Source organism: Hibiscus syriacus, unplaced genomic scaffold (genome assembly GCF_006381635.1).
Source record: "Hibiscus syriacus cultivar Baekdansim isolate YM2019G1 unplaced genomic scaffold, ASM638163v2 tig00001349_pilon, whole genome shotgun sequence".
Taxonomy (NCBI): Eukaryota; Viridiplantae; Streptophyta; class Magnoliopsida; order Malvales; family Malvaceae; genus Hibiscus; species Hibiscus syriacus.
In genome coordinates, this window is record NW_024061867.1 from 793,811 (window position 1) to 813,070 (window position 19,260).

General features: G+C 36.7%; 2 protein-coding genes across 3 annotated transcripts; both read left to right on the forward strand.

Moving 5' to 3' along the window:
* The first annotated feature begins 7,528 nt into the window (after nucleotides 1–7,528).
* On the forward strand, nucleotides 7,529–12,168 carry LOC120125471. The gene is made up of 6 exons (XM_039143910.1): nucleotides 7,529–7,614; nucleotides 7,742–7,815; nucleotides 10,028–10,348; nucleotides 10,480–11,569; nucleotides 11,695–11,832; nucleotides 11,973–12,168. The coding sequence occupies exons 1-6, from the start codon at nucleotides 7,529–7,531 to the stop codon at nucleotides 12,166–12,168; spliced, it is 1,905 nt and encodes a 634-aa protein (XP_038999841.1).
* Nucleotides 12,169–14,358: 2,190 nt separating this feature from the next.
* On the forward strand, nucleotides 14,359–16,904 carry LOC120126115 (remorin-like). 2 transcript variants are annotated; one of them, XM_039144406.1, is made up of 6 exons: nucleotides 14,361–14,575; nucleotides 14,612–14,651; nucleotides 15,953–16,003; nucleotides 16,100–16,187; nucleotides 16,277–16,358; nucleotides 16,565–16,904. In XM_039144406.1, the coding sequence occupies exons 1-6, from the start codon at nucleotides 14,459–14,461 to the stop codon at nucleotides 16,757–16,759; spliced, it is 573 nt and encodes a 190-aa protein (XP_039000337.1). In that variant the 5' UTR covers nucleotides 14,361–14,458; the 3' UTR covers nucleotides 16,760–16,904. The 2 variants fall into 2 exon arrangements, with proteins under 2 accessions (XP_039000332.1, XP_039000337.1); XM_039144401.1 differs by having other exon boundaries at nucleotides 14,359–14,651.
* The last annotated feature ends 2,356 nt before the right edge of the window (nucleotides 16,905–19,260 follow it).

Below are 19,260 nucleotides of genomic sequence, written 5' to 3' on the forward strand. Positions count from 1 at the left end.
GGATAAAGGTGACGAATTACTGACACAGATTTGAAGACTATTATAATGCAGCCATTGGCTTATTCAACACTTTCCAGGCCAATCCGGAGAGGAAACGAGACGGGATATCTATACAAATGTCAAATTTGCTTTTATTATGTATATGATTAATTAAACAATATAGGGACTAAGCATTGAGGTCCCGTATCAGTTTATACGATACATGAATCTGATTTTTACAAGTTAAAACTTTTTAGCTTATTAGGATTAACAACTTTTACAAACATCATACTTTTCTTAATTTGAATTATAGATTTAGTCATCAAGTTTATAAAAATTCGTACTGATTTCTTTAATGAATTTGACCCAATCATTTTTTCAGCTAAACTACTCTAATTTTAATGAAAATAATCATTAGATTATTAAAATTTTCACTTCATTAATATGACGACTTACGTGTATTTCATCCGGGATGAGATACTACTACGCCAACAAATAACTTTTTTTTTTTGTTACAAGTAAATAAAGCCCACAGGCACTACTCCATAATTATCTTGTCTTTGTCCAACCAGTGTTGTATTCCTAATTCCCATCTGGGATCTGGCTTAGAATGCAAAGACGAGGGTTGCAAGAACGACAAGTCTAGCTAAAGCATCAATGACCTCGTTCCTAGGGATGGCAAATGGGCGGGTCGGGTGCGGATACCCCCTCCCCCATTCTCATACCCACCTAATATTTTCCAATCCAGCACCCGCCCACCACCCATGATGGGTAAAAAAAATTTCAAATCCACACCCGCCCACGCGAGTACATCTCAAATCCATCCCCACATCCACTACCCAACTAGAGACATACCCGACTAGACCCGCCTAACAGCAAACGTAAGTTATACCAGGCAACAAAATTCCGGTATAAAACAGAAAAATTCGCAGAGGTACATGAATAAGGCTGCACATTGACACCCTATTTCTCGGATTCAAGATTAAAAGATGCCAATGCACGGTCGTGGCATAGGGTTTCGATTTGATCTATAAACTAGTTGCCAGTATAGTACCTAGCTCCAAACATTCCTTCGGAGTATTTGTTCGTTAAATGGCTTCCCAATGCTTTCATCACAGCTCGGCACACAAAATTTTAGGACGCAATAAGCTCAATTCCTAATATTTGCCTTTGCTTTTCCTTTTTCATAATTTCATCCACATCTGGATCCGCTTCTTCTAGCCATTGGTTTCCCCATGAATGGACGGGTACTCATCGTTGCTCCAAACTGGGGTCAGCAACTAACCGTTTGTAAGGGCTCAAAACAGGTTTAGAATCCCTTTGTCTTTTGACGCACATATATTGTCCGAGAATTATAATTTCTTCATCTTCGTTGTTGAAGTCTTTTTGCTCTCCACTCTTGAACCGAGGGACACCGTCTTTTGATTTCATCTCTTTCCCCACACCAGCAACTAAAAAGGCTTATACAAATCTAAGCAAATGATCCAGGATGCATAAAATATAGCTCGGTGTTTGGATCTTTACCTTTGCATTATACCAATCCAGAAACAGAAGATCAAAACAGAACTAAGAGGATTAGATCTGAAAACTGGAGTATTCACCTTACGACAAATTAAAGCGGCCACAAACAACTTTGATGCAACAAATAAGATTGGGGAAGGTGGTTTTGGATATGTGTATAAGGTGACATACAACTCTACTATACGCAGAGGAGACCAGAGTAAAGACTAAAGAAGAGGAAGAAGGCGTACCTGAATGAGCTAAAGACCAGAGTTTAAAACTTAGAGAAGAAAACTATCAGAATATCGATGCGCTAACCAACAAGCAAAGCACGAGATTGTACATTCATAAACTTATCCCTAATATTTGGTTAAATTATAAGTTATATCTTATACAATATTAAGATTTATAAATTAGTCTCTAAAATTATACATAAATTCATAATGATCCAAAATTTAATGGATATTTAGTGGGTGCGCGGATGCGGGGCGGGTAAGGTCTCAAACCCATCACCCGCCCACTACCCGCGACAGGTACCACTTTCTAAATCCACAACTGCCCACTACCCGCTAAAGTTATACCCATCCCCGCCCCAATTGGAGCGGATACAGTACTGAATCCACAAAATTGTACCCGTTTGCCATCCCTACTCGTTCCTATTGCGAGGGATGTGCGAGATTTTAACCTTCCAATATCGTTGTAACACCCCAAAGTAGGGGTCAAATTATGAGTTTATGAATCTTATGGACAAATTTAGAAAATGTAGGAAATACAAGGACCTAGTCCATAATGTACCCATTTTATGTTAATGTTAAAAAATAATCCCCCTCCCCGATCATCAGCTGACCCTCTTCGCCGCTGTCCGACCACCTCAACTCAGGCTGTCACTACCTATAAATTCACCTTCGAACGGTGAGCAAAACTTGATCACCCTCATGTCGTGAAATGTTATCGTCAGCCGTGAATCGAAGATCAAAGTATCGAAGAAAACCCATCGACTGCCGCTTGTTTTCTATCGATTCCGGTTGATCAGCCCGGTCATTTACCTCACCACCGGTAACATTGGGTTCACCGTCGTCGTGCGCTCCAAACCCAGCCAGTGAGTCACCGTATCGTCGCCGTTTCTTTCACTGATCATAGTTGGGTAAGATCGGTTCTATTTTAGGTTATTTGGTTGGGTTGATTTTGTTTTTAAGTTGAAATTGATGGTTGCAATCGATGCTTGATGAGCTAGGGAGTAATCGGTCGCTGACCAACCATCTTCTCGCCGACTCACGCGCCCTCACGCGTCGTCGGGTGCGCGTGGGGCTTGTCCACGCTCCAAAGAAGTCTCCATAATCGATCCAGTAGGTCTGGACCGACTTGAACCAATCAACCCTATTTGAACCGAACCGAGTTAACCGTCTTCCCGACCCGTCTAACCCAACCCGACCCGCCTGCCTGATCCGTTGACTTTGGTCAGAGTTGACCGTTGAGCGGTCAGACCGTTGACTTTGACCGAAAAAGTCAAAATTTCCGAAAAGACCTATTTTATGTTTTTTGACGTCCTGAATTTGAATCCGAAGTTTGTTTTGCCAAATTCGCACCTGGTAAGCCATTTTTTAATGCTTATCTTCGGATTCAAGTTGGTTTCTAAATTAAGTTTAGTTTCTGACGTAAATTCGATTGCTTTGTATCCGAGGAATTATTGGACGTTGAATTCAAATTTGAGGGCAATCGAATGGAGTTTAAATGGTCGATCGATATGGCATGGAAATCGAGGTAATACTCTATTGCCTTTTGTATGTTTCTCATACTAATTGATGAATGGTAATTGCATGAACATAATTGATTGATACATTAGATGTATTTAATTATCAGTGGACTCAGACGTAAAATTTGAATAAGGACAGAAAACGGTATAAGACTCAGACAACCCGATAAAGAGAAATTAGAAGATCAATCGAAAAAATTATAACTTCAATGATCCAATAATAAATGAATCGATTTCAAGATCTATGAAGTTTGATAAATTCTCTTAAAAGGTTAAATACTGGGATTAACTAGATATGAAGTTACCGAAAAGAGAAAAAGGGGATAAAATTATGAAAATGACATTGTAATGGAAAAAGAACAAGACTTCTCCGGATGGCGAAGAATAACTCTGAAAGGATAAACTTGACTAATTATCAGTAAAATTGAATATGATCGAATTGAAAGTAATTACTTAAATGTCCTTGAGCTTCGTAATAACTATAATGATCAAAGGAGCAAGATACCCTAAACACTAAAGGAACTATAATGCATTCAAGCTTGGTTTATCAAAAATTATGTCACTAACAGATTTGAAGGAAATGAGGATGATACGCTTAAGTGTTAAGCATAATGGATGGCTATGATAATAGAGACAACCTAAGATTGCATATCTTGATTTACTTGAACTTTGGAATTATCGAAATAAATTTCGGATCTATATTAGATTTATAGAAATACCATAAAGTGTAAATGACCAAAATGCCCTTAAAGTGTAAAATGACTTAAAGTATTTCCAAGACTTAAAATGACTAATACCCTTAACTCTGAAATGAATAAATCAACCTCGATTACCAAAATAACTTTATTATATGACCAAATTGAACTGAAAGGAAGTACGATATGTATCCAAATTCAGAAACGTTTGAATTACTCTGGAAAAAAAAACTCTAAAGTGACTGGGATAGACATGACTACTAAATGACCTAAGTAACCTTAAATGACTTAGGACTAAGTGAGTGACTTGAATAAGTTTGGAAACACTGATGAACTTACATCATGTATTGTCCTTATGGGTTATTAACCACGAATTATAGTACATCGATAATTCCTGATATTGCTGTAATATAGAAATGAAATAAAGACAATTGGAATATACGTTCGTCTCCTTAAGATCTATTACTCGGTGATTTCTGAAGATGATCAACGGTCAAGAATTATTGGTATTAAAGATTGAATACTCTGGAAGGGCAATGAATTGATCAGTCAACATGCATTAGTTTTGAGAGTTGTTAGCTCGAGTTATTCGATAATCCGGTAGATCGGCACAGTTTGAAAATGTCCTAAATATTCGTTTCTTCCTTACCAACTCAAATCACTTTGTTCATATCTGATCACACAAATAACTCAGATGCAAAGGATCATGAATACCTCATTTGGTTCAATTGGACTTAAAATCCTGATAGTTCAATTCATAATCTTGAATACCTCTGATTGTTGAGTAATGGAATCACTCATGTCATACTTGAAATGTTAAGTAACTATGATACGAAAAGATTATGAATACCTTCCTGATCACCAAGTAACTCATAAAAATATCGGGATCCTCTAGTGTGTTCCTTATGTGACATGTAAATGTTTTACTTGTTTTAAAACGTGATTTTCTGAAATCACTTATTTAATGATTTATTGGCGTATGAACTATGACTACATGGTATATGTTCTCTGGTTACATGTTTTCACTGAAAGATATGAATTGTTCCTAATTTATGGAATCATGGAATTTAGTGGTTTATGAACTATGGTTTCCTGTTTTCACGAGTTATACTCGAACTGTTTTATTGGGATATTATATGGGTAGACTGAGTATAGAGGTAAAGCTCTTATCAAGCTGGTAAATCCTTACGGACCTAAGATGATCATTGGGTAGGCTCTCAGGCCCCAAAGCACTCACTTGGGTTAATCATGGGACTACTTATTGTGTACAGGTGGAGATCAGCTATATGATTTATTTCATTATCATGGTTATGACATATTACTGGATCACGATCCAGATATTACGATTTACAGTTAAAATTGATTTTTACTAGATTTTTATATGGGCAGGATTCTGGAGTATGGAGGTACAACCCTGATCCAGCTGGTAAATCCTTACAGACCTGAGGATACCTTTGGGTAGGCCTTTAGGCCCCAAGACATTCTCTTAGGTTGGTCCCCTTTGTTGTGTACTTAGGGTAAGTCCTTATGGATGCAGTTATGGGGAACTACATAGTGGAGTTTGGTTAGAGGGTTCCACTATGGTTTTAAAAGATTTATATTTTTTCACTGGTTTTGATTGGAACACACTAGATATCCTATTCGATATCCTGAAAACTTGATAATATAAATGTTTCTTATGAACTGAGATCTATATAGCTTCTACTCGATGAACTACCAGGGGAACTCTAGCTTATTCTGAAAACGTGTATACGTCTGATTCAATAAGGAATCTTATTGTTCTACATTTATCTGAATGTCTTGTAGCATCAACTGGTAGTATTGTATTACTGAGCTTTCCAAAGTTCACTATGTTACTCACCATTTCAGGTTAAAAGAATTGTACCAGTGTATCTATTGACTTCAGTAGGGAAGTTCCACCGGCATTGCTTGCGGAGTACAGTGCATGTGATTAGGAGACATGTAGGTTGTAATTTATTTTGCATATGAGTCTAAAATTTGTTTTATTTATGAATATTGGTAAATTTTACTTGTGTAATTATAAATGATTTTATGATTTTACATGTTTTAATATAAATTTTATTTTTCTGAGATTTTATAGTGGGTCGTTCCAATGGTCCTAATGTGACACCCTGAATCGGATCGGATCACTGTATCGGTATGAGGGGTTACAGTCGCTCCAAGAGTTCCCTGATCCGATGAATAATCGAAGGGTCGTACGAATTGGCCGGTTCATTAAGGGATTTGACCACAACATTATCGGTTTCAAGCTTGATATTCCTAGAACCGCTATCCCACGCTAGAGATAGGCCATCCATAATCGCCCAAAGCTCGGCATGAAGGATTGAACATCGACCGACGTTAAAACCCAAAATCCACTTGCCTTCCTTGTTACAAATAACCCCGCCTCCATCTGCAGAGCTAGAAACTGGCATGACCGCACCGTCCGTATTAATTTTCAACACCCCATGAGTTGGACGCTTCCATTTTTGGTTGGTTTGCCGGATCGTAGGCCTGTTGTGAAGAGAGGGCGAGCTATGGCGAATGAGCCTTGCCCACGATAGCGTCGCTCTGATGATCTCTTGCTTGGATCGGACTTGTCCTTGGAAGATGAAGTAATTTCTTTGCTTCCATAGCCCCCAAATCAAAATACCGAAACAATGTCTCCAGTGAAATTCAGGCCTGTCAAAAGCAGAGTTATGAAAAAAGATTAGATTTTAACCAATCAACTAAAGGTAGGGAGAAGAAGACGCTCTGTGAATTTCAGGAATCATCGTTTCCCAGACATGATTAACTAGATACTTGCAGTAGAAGTAAGCATTTGGGTTTTCTTCTTTTACCATCCCCAGAAGGTCCAGTCAGGGAATATAATGTCCAGCGCCGCCTTCTCTCCACAATAATGAAACACCGGCGGCGGCGGCGGCGATGGTTTAGCAAACAGTCCTTTGTAGTCTCTTTTCATGATCACAGTATTGTCTCCAAAAAAGAACAAAAGGTCCAAGTCCGGTACTTTTCCAGGGTACAACCTTAGAAGCAGCAGAATGCCCCTTAAAGTGAATAAATCTCTGGTTTGGTACGACGGTCGGCATCGATCAACATAAGCTGTTCCGTTGGCGATCACGAGCCGGAAAGCGGCGCTCGGTACTCCCCTCTCGATCATGTCTTTTGTAATTCAAGATGCTTTCCATGGCTTTAAATCTTGGTGGATCCAACGGAAGTAGTCCGGGCAAGTTTTGGCCGGTGATTCTTCGGAAATAAACGCCGGCGTGTAGTTAACTGAATCGGAGCAGGCAAGAGGAAATGGAATCCTCTCGTGAGGAATTTCAGAGGCAGTAAAACTAAATGGATTCCCCCGTATGATTGGCTGATAAACAAGTAATTTGTTATTGTAATAAAAAATCGTTTTTTCTCTTCAAAAATTAATTCATAAAAGAAAGAATTATGACTCACAAAACCCATCAAAAACAGGGCTGCAATAACAACGAGGAAGAAGAAGAATATGAAGGTAGTCGTCGTTGTCACGAAACCCATGAAGCGTCCAAGCCCAACCTCTGAAAAGCAACCTTGAATTACTTCATCGCCACTTTTACCTTGCTCCGCCATGGAAGCTATATTCACGAGGTCACGCAGAAAACCAGGGCTTCAAGACGAGTTCTTTTTAGAAATTGCAGCAGTGTTCTTGAGCTGGTAGAAAGGAAAGGTGGTGTTTCGGGTCAATACATAAGTCAACGACGACGACGAGCTTTGAGGAAAGAAATTCGGGCCTCAATTTTTTGTTGTTGTTAAAGTCTATATGCTCTTTACTTCTCTACAGGGAGATAAAGATGAATGAATTGGTAACAGATTCTTTAGAGAATAACTCTGTATTGTCTTGGAACCATTTTCTCAGTTCTTTAATGAAAAATTATTTTATTAACCTCTTCTATCGTATCATTCATAATTTTAAATGATTATTTACTTTCATATTTACATAAAAATCCTAAAAATATATGAAAATAAGAATAAAAAAATTAACTTGAGTGGTGGTTAGACATTGTTAAGTATGGCTCATAAATATACCAGTAAAGAGGACAGGAGATGGAGCGGAGTGAGCGAAGCGAACATCAACTGTCTTTACAAAGAAAGTCTCGTTGTGGGGTTATGAATTATGTGGGTTGGGGGTGCGGGGGCGTAGCCCCCGCGGTACGGTACAGGGTTAATTTTGTAATTATGTACCAGGGTTTTCTATTATAAATAGAGATGTAACCTAGACCTAAAATATCATTGAATAAAAACTTCTAACGCCGCCTAGGCACCGAGGACGTAAGCACATTGTCGAACCTCGTAAAATTCTCGTGTTCTTTTGTTTTCTTTACCCGATTTCGTCAACAGACATGGATAATAGAATGAAAAAGATTAATTATTTGGTACATGTGGAAAACTTGTGGAGAGGAGAGTTACTGACAAGTCAAATAAGTAGCTTGGATTGGAGAGTCTGAAATGCATTCATCTATATTTTTATTGAAATAAAATTTTAACTTACATCTCATATATATTACTTGGTTAAATATATAGTTTTTTTTTATTAATACGTGTTTAAATTATTTTTTTAATTCATTCAGGTGTATAACGTTACAATTCTAACAATCGTTAAAAAAGTCTGTTAAGTGACACATGTTACAATTTGATAACCTTTAAATTTTATTTTTTAAATAACATAAAAACTTTTATTTTTGAAAAACCTCAATTTTTCCAAAATACAAAAAAAAACTGGTTATTTTCGGGGAGAACTTAACAGAATTTAACGTTTCATTGATCAAAACTTAATAAAATGATAATATAAGTGTAAAATTTAATATTTTTAATTTGATGAGCAAAAATGTACAAAATAAAAGGTAAGTGACCATTCCAATAGTTTACCCTTTAAAAAATTAGAAAACCTGGTTAGGATAAAAGGCTACCCCCACCCCATTCCACTTGGGCCAACAGTTTAAGAAGCGGTCATGCAAATTAGGCCTAAATACACGATTAGGTCATGGGACTTTTAGCTGAGGCAGCCTCACCTTTCATCTACTAAGACACAACTTCAATTCCACTATTAAAATTTAAACTTTATTATTTATATTTTAAAATAATTATTAATGTTATATAGGAATTTCAATCGTAGCTATAATTTGATACACAAATTTTGATTTGGTGTGTTTGTATAGATAATTTTTTGTTTTAATTTAATTATATCCCTTTTAAATGATAGATATATCTGGGCTTGTTCAAAGTTATGTTTTAATCGATTGAACTGAAGTTTTTTTTGATTAATCGGTTAGTTAATTTATTGTTCGGTTGGTTAATGATTAAGAAATTTTTAAACTTTGATTATCAGTTAATTCGATTTGAAATCGATTAATTAATCGAATTAAACAAATTAATCAAATTTTTAATATTTAATATATTTAGGCTTAGGAGTGTTTAAACTTCGGTTTTAACCGAATTAACCGAAATATTAAATATATAATATATAATATTTATAAATTTTGGTTAATTAAGTTAATTGGCTGATTAACCGAACTTTATTCGATTAACAATTTTTTGATAGTTCGATTCGACTGGTTAACCAAAATTGACCAATTGAACACATATATCTATTTATTTTTATAATTAATAATTATAGTTATTTATTTATACAATATATAAACATATTAAATCAATGATTTTAATATATATAAAAATTGAATACTTTTTTATATAATGAAACAAAATTAAAATTTTAGTGTAATTTTAATATTATGCATAAATTATATTAATTATACAGATTAGTAATATGCTAAACTCAAAATGCAATTCGTCGACGTTGTTGGGAAAATGGCCAACCAAAATGATTGAATAATTTTAATATTAATTTTTTTTAAATCTTATATTCAGACAATTATATAAATAGAAAAAAAAAACAAATTCAGTCCAGCCAAACTAACCTTAACTGGAGCAGCCTTACCCCACATCTGCTCAACAATTTTATGCAAATAACCGAAATTCGGAGTAGCTCCAACAAATTGCCCGACCAAAGCAAACTTACAATCCTGAATCCCTTCTTCAAACACATGACGCGGGGGTTTCACAACGAAAGAACCTTTAACCTCCGCCGGGGGGAAGAAATACAGTTCTTGTTCATTTCCTGCCGCAAACAACTTCCTCCAATCCGTGGACGAGTCACCAGACATAGCCCAAGAAAACCCTAAGAAGAAGACCAGCAAGAACAACAGAATCAAGAAAATCAAAAAAAGGAATAAGTTCGAAGTGCTCTCTTTCATTGACCCTGAAAGCTTATTGGTGGACTCTGGAAGGAAGCAGAGAATTGTCTCCCTTGGTGTTGATAAAATTTTTCAGGACTTGAAACTTAAGAAAAAGGAACATGTTAGTAATGTTAAAAAACTGGAAGAAAGTGGTGGTGCTTCTTCCTCATCCCATGCTTTATGTTGATTTGCTTCTAGAACATAAGGGGCTTTAATAATCCCCTTAAGCAGAACAAAGTTTTGCATTGGGCTACTAGTTTTTAGATTGGTGTTTTGTGTCTTTTAGAGACGAGAGTAAAAGAGGATAAAACAAATACTATTCTTAAGCAGAGTTTTGGTGATTGGGACTCGTGCTGCAATTACAATCAGGCTGTCAATGGTCGTATTTGGGTCCTTTGGTTGAAAAGCTTGAATTGTACTGTCTATTCGATATTTGATCAATGTGTTTCAATTCGAGCTATTGTTGGGGGTAAGGTTCTTTACATTTCAGCCATATATGGTTCGAACGATGGTGTTCTTAGAAGGCAGCTATGGAATCAACTTTGTTTAATGGAGAATTCTGTGGGCAGTGACCCCTGGCTGATAGAAGGCGATTTTAATGTCATTCTTAATCTTGAGGAAAGTTCAGCCCCTGTCAGTGCTACCTTGATGAGTGACATTTCCGAGTTTCAAAATTGTGTTGAGGGGCTGGGACTTTCTGATCATTCTTACATTGACCCCTTGTTCACGTGGTCCAACAAGCAACATGACAGCTTCCTAGCCCGTAAGCTGGATCGAGTGCTCACTACCTCTGGCTGGTATGAATCTTTTACAGACTCTGAGGTGGAATTCCTGGCTCCGGGTGATTTGGATCATTTCCCTGCCTTTGTCTGGTTACATAAACATGCTCCTACTGCTAGGCCTAAGTCGTTTAAGTTTTTCAACTTTTGGGCCTTGCATCCGAGGTTTCTGCAAACTGTGAAAGACTCTTGGCAGACCCCAATAGATGATAATCCAACTCAAGTTTTGTTTTTAAAGCTTAAGAAACTCAAATGTGGTCTCAAGGATCTTAATAAATTTTACTTCAATGATATTTCGAGTCGGGTAATGCAAAAATGTGAGGAGCTGTCTAAAATTCAGTTGACAAACTTGAATTCTGGTACTGCTGGTATCTATGCTAATTCGAAATGTGAAGTTGAAAGAGAGCTGAAAATCCTCGAGGAAGCAGAACTGCTTTTCTATAAGCAGAAGGCTAAAACCAACTGGATTAAGGAGGGGGATCAGGGCACTCATTTTTTTCACTCAATGGTTGCAGTAGGAGAAAGAGCAATACCATCAGAGTGCTCTTTGATCAGAATGGTAGAAGACTGTAATCTTTTGAAGACTTGTCTAGTGAGGTAATTGACTTCTTTAAAAGCTAGCTTGGGAAGATTGACCCTAATGTTAAGGGTTACAATGTTAACACCATGAGGGACCTACTTGGGTACTCATTACCTATGGGAGTTGTTGACTCCTTGTGTAGAGCAGTTTTTGATGAGGAGATAAAGGAGGCTTTATGGGGTCAAGGGAATGACAAATCCCCTGGACCAGATGGATACAATCCTTGCTTTTTCAAGAAAGCTTGGTCAATTGTTGGTGAGGATTTTAAAGTTGTTATCAGGTATTGTTTTGAAACTTCTTTTGTTCTGCCATCTTTTAATGCAACTGCTATTGTCCTTGTACCTAAGATCCCCAACCAAACTCAGTCAAGGACTTCAGGCCCATTTCATGTTGTTCTGTGATCTATAAAACAATTACTAGAATCCTAGTTAACAGAATGTCTGCTGTTTTTCCTGGAATGATAACAAACAATCAGACTGCATTTGTCAAAGGGAGAAGTATAGTCGATAATACACTCTTTGCTCAGGAGATTGTTAGGGGGTATGCTGGAAAGAATAATTCCCCACGGTGTGCACTAAAAATTGACCTTCAAAAGGCCTTTGATTCACTTAGCTGAGAGTTTGTTATTGTCATTCTTCATGCTTTGGGATTGCCTGTTAAATTCATAGATTGGATCTGTGCTTGTTTCACCAACCCTTACTTTTATATTGTGCTTAATCGGAGCCTTGTTGGTTACTTTAAGGGTGCTAGAGGGGTTAGGCAAGGGGACCCCTCTCACCATACCTCTTTGTCCTGGCTATGAGTGTTTTATCCAAACTACTGAACACAGCTGCTTTGAAGGGGATTTTCCATTTCCATCCTAAATACAGAAAGATAAATTTAACCCATCTTTGCTTTGTTGATGATCTCCTCATATTTTGCAAGGGTACTATTGACTCTGTTATGGGTGTTCAGCCTGTCTTAGATACAATTTATTTGCTATCGGGGTTGAAGCTTAATTCTAGCAAGTGTGAAATGTTTACTGCTGGTGTGCCTGCTGAACTGTGTGCTCTCATTCGTGAGGTTACTGGTTTTAAACTAGGTGTTCTCCCAGTTAGATACCTTGGAGTCCCTTTGGTGACTAGGAAGATTTCAGTCAAGGACTGTCAATGCCTGGTAGATAAGATCAGAGCTAAATTGAATTCATGGGCTAATAGGCACCTAAGTTTTGCTGGAAGGCTATAGCTCATACGTTATGTTTTGTTCAGTATGGCCAACTTGTGGTGCAGGCAAATGATCCTCCCTCAAGCCATTATCAAGAGAGTTGAGCAGCTCTACTCTCGTTTCTTTTGGATAGGGGCTGATTTGTCTGCAAATGGTGCTCGGGTTAATTGGAGATAAATATGTCTGATGAAGTCTGAAGGGGGGCTAGGCATTCTTGACTTAGGGGGCTGGAATAAAGCCTGCATGGTGCTCCTTATCAAGAAGTTGCTGGCCAATGAGGGCTCCCTGTGGGTGGCATGGATCCATGCGTATGTGATTAAAAGCCTGGATTTTTGGCAGATGAGTATTCCCTAAAATGCCAGCTGGTGCTTTAGGAAAATTCTCAAACTGAGGCATGTTGTCTCTCATTTATTTGTTGGCCCTGGTAGCAACCTCAGTACTAGGAGTGTATGGGAGAACTTACGTTTGCAGGGGCCTATGGTTACTTGGCACAAACTAGTTTGGTTCCCAGGTCTTATACCTAAGCATAACACTATTTTGTGGATGGCGGTTCTTGATAGGCTTCCCACTCGGTCGAGACTTATTCGTATGGGACTGAATATTGATAATGCCAATTGCTTATTCTGTGGCACTGAGCCTGAGACTCGTAACCATCTATTTTTTGGATGCGGTTTTACTAGGGATCTGTGAGGAAATGTTCTGTCATTATGTGGGATCATTCGCCGCGTGAGTACTTGGGACAGAGAGTTGACCTAGGCTTCTCAGTTTCTCAAGGGTAAAACTCTCATTGTTCTTTTGCTGAAGTTGGCACTTGATGGCCATGTATACAACATCTGGAGGGAGAGAAATAACATACTATTTAGGGGTAGAGCTAGACCAGTGGGTGAAGTGCTAAACGACATCTGTGATTCCATTCGTATCCGAATCAACGGCTGGTCTATTAACAGAGTTGATCGGAGGAATGCTGCCCTCTGTTCTAACTGGAGCATCTGAGCTAGCTGCTGGGTTTTCTTTTCTTGTTTCTTTGTTGTCTTTAGTTGTGTTATTTGCTGTTTATGTGACTCTCAGTCTCTTGTAGCAGGTTCTCCTGCTTTCTTTGGGTAATGAAATGGAATTATCCAAATTATATAAATAGAATATATATATTATCAATGATTAAAAAACATTTTAAACATATATTATTCTTGTTTCATTAACATTTAATTAATTAAATTATATATATTTAAAATTTAAATTATTACAATAAAAATAATTAAATTATAATTTTGCCAATAAATTAATATATTAAATAATAAAAGACGTTAGATTACTCGTAAAATTAGAAAAGTTTACTACAAATATTTTCTCACAGACAAAACAAGCACGTGCCACTATGCTCTGGAATTAACTGCTCTACGTCGTCGTTTTCTGTTAGTAGACATACGTGGCACACGTTTAACCGTTTTACCTGTCCGCATAATGGAAAGAATACTGACCGTTGGATCAACCAATAAAAAAGATTTTATATAAGAAAAAACAACAGGGTTTACGCGTGAACTCAGCGTATGAGATAAGAATTAAGAAGTCCAGAGTGGATTTATAGTTTGATTTAAGCGAACGTTGCTAATATATAATATTATTCGGGAATTTTAAGAGCATGGTTATCACTTAATTTCTAACGAAATTTTCGTTTGTTTTTTCACAAACACCGATCATTCTAAATTATGGCCGAGGAGGTGAAGAAGCAGGCTGAAGCTGAAACCACGGCGGCTCCACCGCCGGCAGTGGAGACTCCAAAAGCTGAATCTGAAGAAAAAACCGTGTCTCCACCGTCAACGGAGGAGAAACCTGCAGAATCGAAAGGTCTTGCGCTAGTTGAGAAACCTGAAGAATCGAAAGCTCTGGCAGTAGTTGAGAGTAAGCTTGGCGATCACCTCATCGTGTTTGTTTTTATATGTAGTTTCATCTTTCAACATTCAGATCATGAAATTCATATGTTTTTTTAGAGCTTCATTTGGTTGCTTAATTATGCCGGAAATCAACACTAGTCCATAAATTTTTGTTTCTTTTTCGGTAATCTATTTTATTTAGAGTGTTTCCCCCCCCCCATTGAAGATGAATTTATTTTATTTTCTGGGTGAAGTAATCTTTTCTTTTAAAATTTTGTGTAAGTTAAAATTAAACATGATCATTTCGTACAATAAAATATTAGATTTCGAGTTCCCATATTTTTTTAGTTAAACATAGTATTAAAATCTCTTACTAGTACCAGCTGATCTGGAAAACAGAGTTTGACATACATCCTTACTTTTAACATTTATGAAATTTTCTTTTTCAGATTTCTCTGTGTGTGAGTTTTCTGTCTCTCTTTTGCTTACCATTTATGAAATAACCAATGATTGTTTTGCTGCACAGTTTCAACCCTAGAAATGACTCAGTTTCGAAAAGTGAATGTTTAATTAATTTTTTTATATATTCAAAAGATCATACATCTATAGTTTTATATTTATCTCTAAACATATTTTGAGAAATTTTAGAAAAGTGAAGTTTTCTTTTTCGAGCCATATTATTCATTTACTTTTCTCAGATCATCAAAAATATTTGCTGCCTCGAATCTAATTTTTCTGTTGTAATTGGGTTTATCAAATGTGAAACACATCTTTACACTGGTGTGATAACACGTTTTAGTATTCTAGTAGAATATATGATTTGGCTGGCAAGGTGCTCTCCTGATCAGTTTAACAATATGTTTTTTGTAAACATGGCCCCTCCATTGTCATCATGGGCATCTACTAACTTGATTATGCTGCCTTTTTTTTCATAATCTTCAGGTGAAAGGTTAAAGTTGCTTTGAGAACATAATTTCTACTGTTGCTATACCTTTTCTTATTATCTAGCTTTCAAAATTGAAAAAGAAACCTGAACCATATAGTATTATTATTCTTGATGAAGAATTATAGTTTTAAATTCTTTCTGCATTGATAGAAATTCCGAGCAATCCTTAATTCCGTGTTTAGTTTTTGAGTAAGTTTTTTCATACTGGATTTTTTCAATGTACTTAAAAAGCCCATTTGCTATATTTGTTTATGTATTAAGGTTAATCTAGACATGCTAATACGTTGAAGTATCTTGTGTCACAACTTTTAACTTTACACACTCGTCATTAATCATTGCTCGTCACTCTTCTGGTGGTTCTAACGTTATTTTCATCTTGACAGAGGCTCCGGAGCCTGAACCAAAGAAAATTTCAGGAGGATCACATGATAGAGGTAAGTGTTCAAAATAGTTCTTAGATACCACCGCTTTATTATCATCACATACAGCTAAAAGGAGGATGCTTATCTATAACTTGTTCTATTCTTCAGATGTTGCCCTTGCAGAGGTTGAAAAGGCAAAAAGGTTGTCATTCATCAAGGCATGGGAAGATAGTGAAAAGGCCAAAGCAGAGAATAAGTAAGGCCAAATAGCCTCTTTCAATTTCCATGATCTTCTAGAGGAGTTTTAACTGTTAAATAATTTATCAACATAAAACTGGTGAGCAGGTCCCAGAAAAAGCACTCTGCTATTGTAGCATGGGAGAACAGCAGGAAAGCAGCTCTGGAAGCTGAACTGAAAAAAATTGAGGTAACTGGCCCTACTATTTTGCTTATTTTTCCATCCATACTGGCCGTTCAATGTTATTTACTTTCAATGCTATGTTACACTACGTGGTAACATGGAAAATGTGGAATTAGAGTCTAGAGTTTTCGCTCTAGATCAGCTCTTTGGATATGCTTGGGGGGATCATTTATCATTCGGGTGTAATTCTAACGTGTTGCGAATATCGGAAGGAACAATTGGAAAAGAAGAAAGCAGAGTATGCAGAGAAAATGAAGAACAAGGTGGCTTCAATCCACAAGGAAGCAGAAGAAAAGAGGGCATTGGTTGAAGCTAAACGTGGAGAAGAAGCTCTCAAGGCGGAGGAAATGGCGGCGAAATACCGTGCCACCGGACAAACTCCTAAAAAGCTCCTGGGGTGTTTCTGAAGTCTGATGAATCAAGTGTAAGTTTTAGCTGGTTTGCCCACTTTTCTTGTAATTGTGCCTTCCCGTTTTCATCTGTATAGTTGTTGTCGGTTTCTATGTTTGTTTTATGTTTAAACATTACGAAGATTTAATCTTCCGTTTTTCATGTGGGTCACGGAACCGATTGAAGCATATATGGAATGCAACGTTTTTCATTTCCGTGCAAGAAAACGATTGTCGGTTGTATTGGTTTTGTATCAAGAGCTTACTTGTAGTTGTAATTCATAATATTTTTATCATAAATAATATTAATGAAACTATTTTGAAATAATAATAACATTTTTATAATAAATATTTAAATTTAGAATTCAATTTTTAAAATTGATAGAAACTAAACCTTAACGCGGAAGTTAACACTGAAAAAAGGAATGGGAAGGTAAAGTATTTTTCATTCAATTGATCAAGTATAATAAATGTGGTAAGTCCAAAGGATAGACTAAAAACAGTGGTCAGTGGCCAAACTGAAAAGGACGTTTGGTTTGGTGTTTGGAAGTTGGTGGCTTCAAGACTTCTGGGTCATTCTATTATGGAAACGTAACACTTACTGAGAAACGAGAATTCTACATCACAGATGATGTACTACTTTCTTTTGATTATTACATATCTATTTCTGCTGTACATTAATGTCTTCACTCACAAACCGTGCACTTAGTAGCACCACACCCTAATCACAAATTAAATTTTAGGATAAAATACACAAATGATCCCCGACTATATAATATTATTTTGTCGAGTCTCTCGGCTATTAAAAGTTACGAAATGGTCCCTTGACTATAGGTAGGCCTGTAAACAAATCGAACGAACACGAACGAGGGTATGTTCATGTTTTTTCATTTAACTTTAACTGACCAAACGAACGAAATTTCTTGTTCGTGTTCGTTCATTCCAAAATTTAGCTTGTTCGTATTCGTTCTTGTTCGTTCGTTGAAATGATAAACGAACACAAACGAACGAACACAAAATTAATTAGATTTATATTTGAGAAGTGTAACACCCCAAATCCCGAGTTAGTAGTTCTGGGCTAACCCGAGGGGAGTTAATTAAGCCCACTAGACTTATAGAATAGCTTGGACCAAGTTAAGGATGGAATTGAGCTTGGGTTAGGCCCAAATGATAGGAAAAGGTGGTATTTTTATTAATTGAGTGGAAGAGGAAGGATCAAAAGGGATATTAGGTCATTTTTATTCCAAAAGTTGATTTATTTTAATTAGGGATGATGTAAGTGACTGAACCACTCTCTCTATTCACCCAATTTTCATCATTCCTTGTTCCCTATCTTCTTCCCCTTCATTTCCATTATTCTCTTTGCCCAAGAAAAGTATAAAAGTGAAAACTTGATAACCCTACAAGCTCATTTCAAAAATTTCAAGGTAAGAATCATAATCCTCTCACCTCAAGCTTTCATTTAAGCTCATAATCTCATAGTTTGATCATAATGACCATAGGTGGGGGTTTAGGGAAATAGAGAATTCTAACTCGTTTTTGGTAGATTTAAGTTCATGAAAGTGTTCTTAACCTCATTTTAGTCTCATAAACAAGTTAGTAACTCATTTCCCATGTTATGCTAGTAAGGGAGATTGGAAAAGGTTCCAAAACCAAGGATAAGGAGAAGTTATCTCTTGGTTAATTTGTGGACGTTTTCATCAGCTTAAAGGCTAAAATAACACATTTCTAACCTTCTTATACCATTTGTGGGTCATTAAGTGCATTTGCTTAGCTAACACTAGTTTATGATATTCTTGAGCATGTTCATGGTAGATTCTAGTTGAAGCGTTTTTAAGTATAAAAAATGACTTCTTATGACCTCTATACACCTAAAAAGACTTAAACATCTACTAATGGCCTTAAAGGGGAAAATGGGTAGAGTTAGATTGTATCTTTGTGCCAAAACATGACATTTTTGGGTTCAAGTATCGATACTAGAAGAACAGTACCGATATTGTTTATTAGTTAGCTTGAAATAAGGGAGTTTTGAAAGGGTAAGTATCGATACTCATCCATAGAGTATTGATACTATGGGTCAGGTTTCGATACTCACAGGGTAGTATCGATACCGTTTTTAGATTTTGGATTCCAATATCCAATTTTGATACTGATACTCAAGGGCATATCAATACCATGGCGAGGGTATCATACCCTAAATAAGAGTATCGATACTTAGTTATTTTTTCAAACATCTAAGTCATTTTTGGTATCGTTACTCGGGGTAGTATCGATACCCTTATATAAAAGTATCGATACCCCATATAAGAGTATCGATACTATAAGGTCGGTACTGATACCCTCGTCCAGAGTAGGGTAAGAAACCTTTCTCATCTCAAGTAGGTTAGTTTAGGGATTCAAGGCCATCTAAACTCCATAAATAAGATTTCATTTCAGAACAACACTAATGATTATAATTTCATCTAGAAACGATATGAATTAGGAAATCATAAAACTAACTTGTATAATGCTCGGGGAAC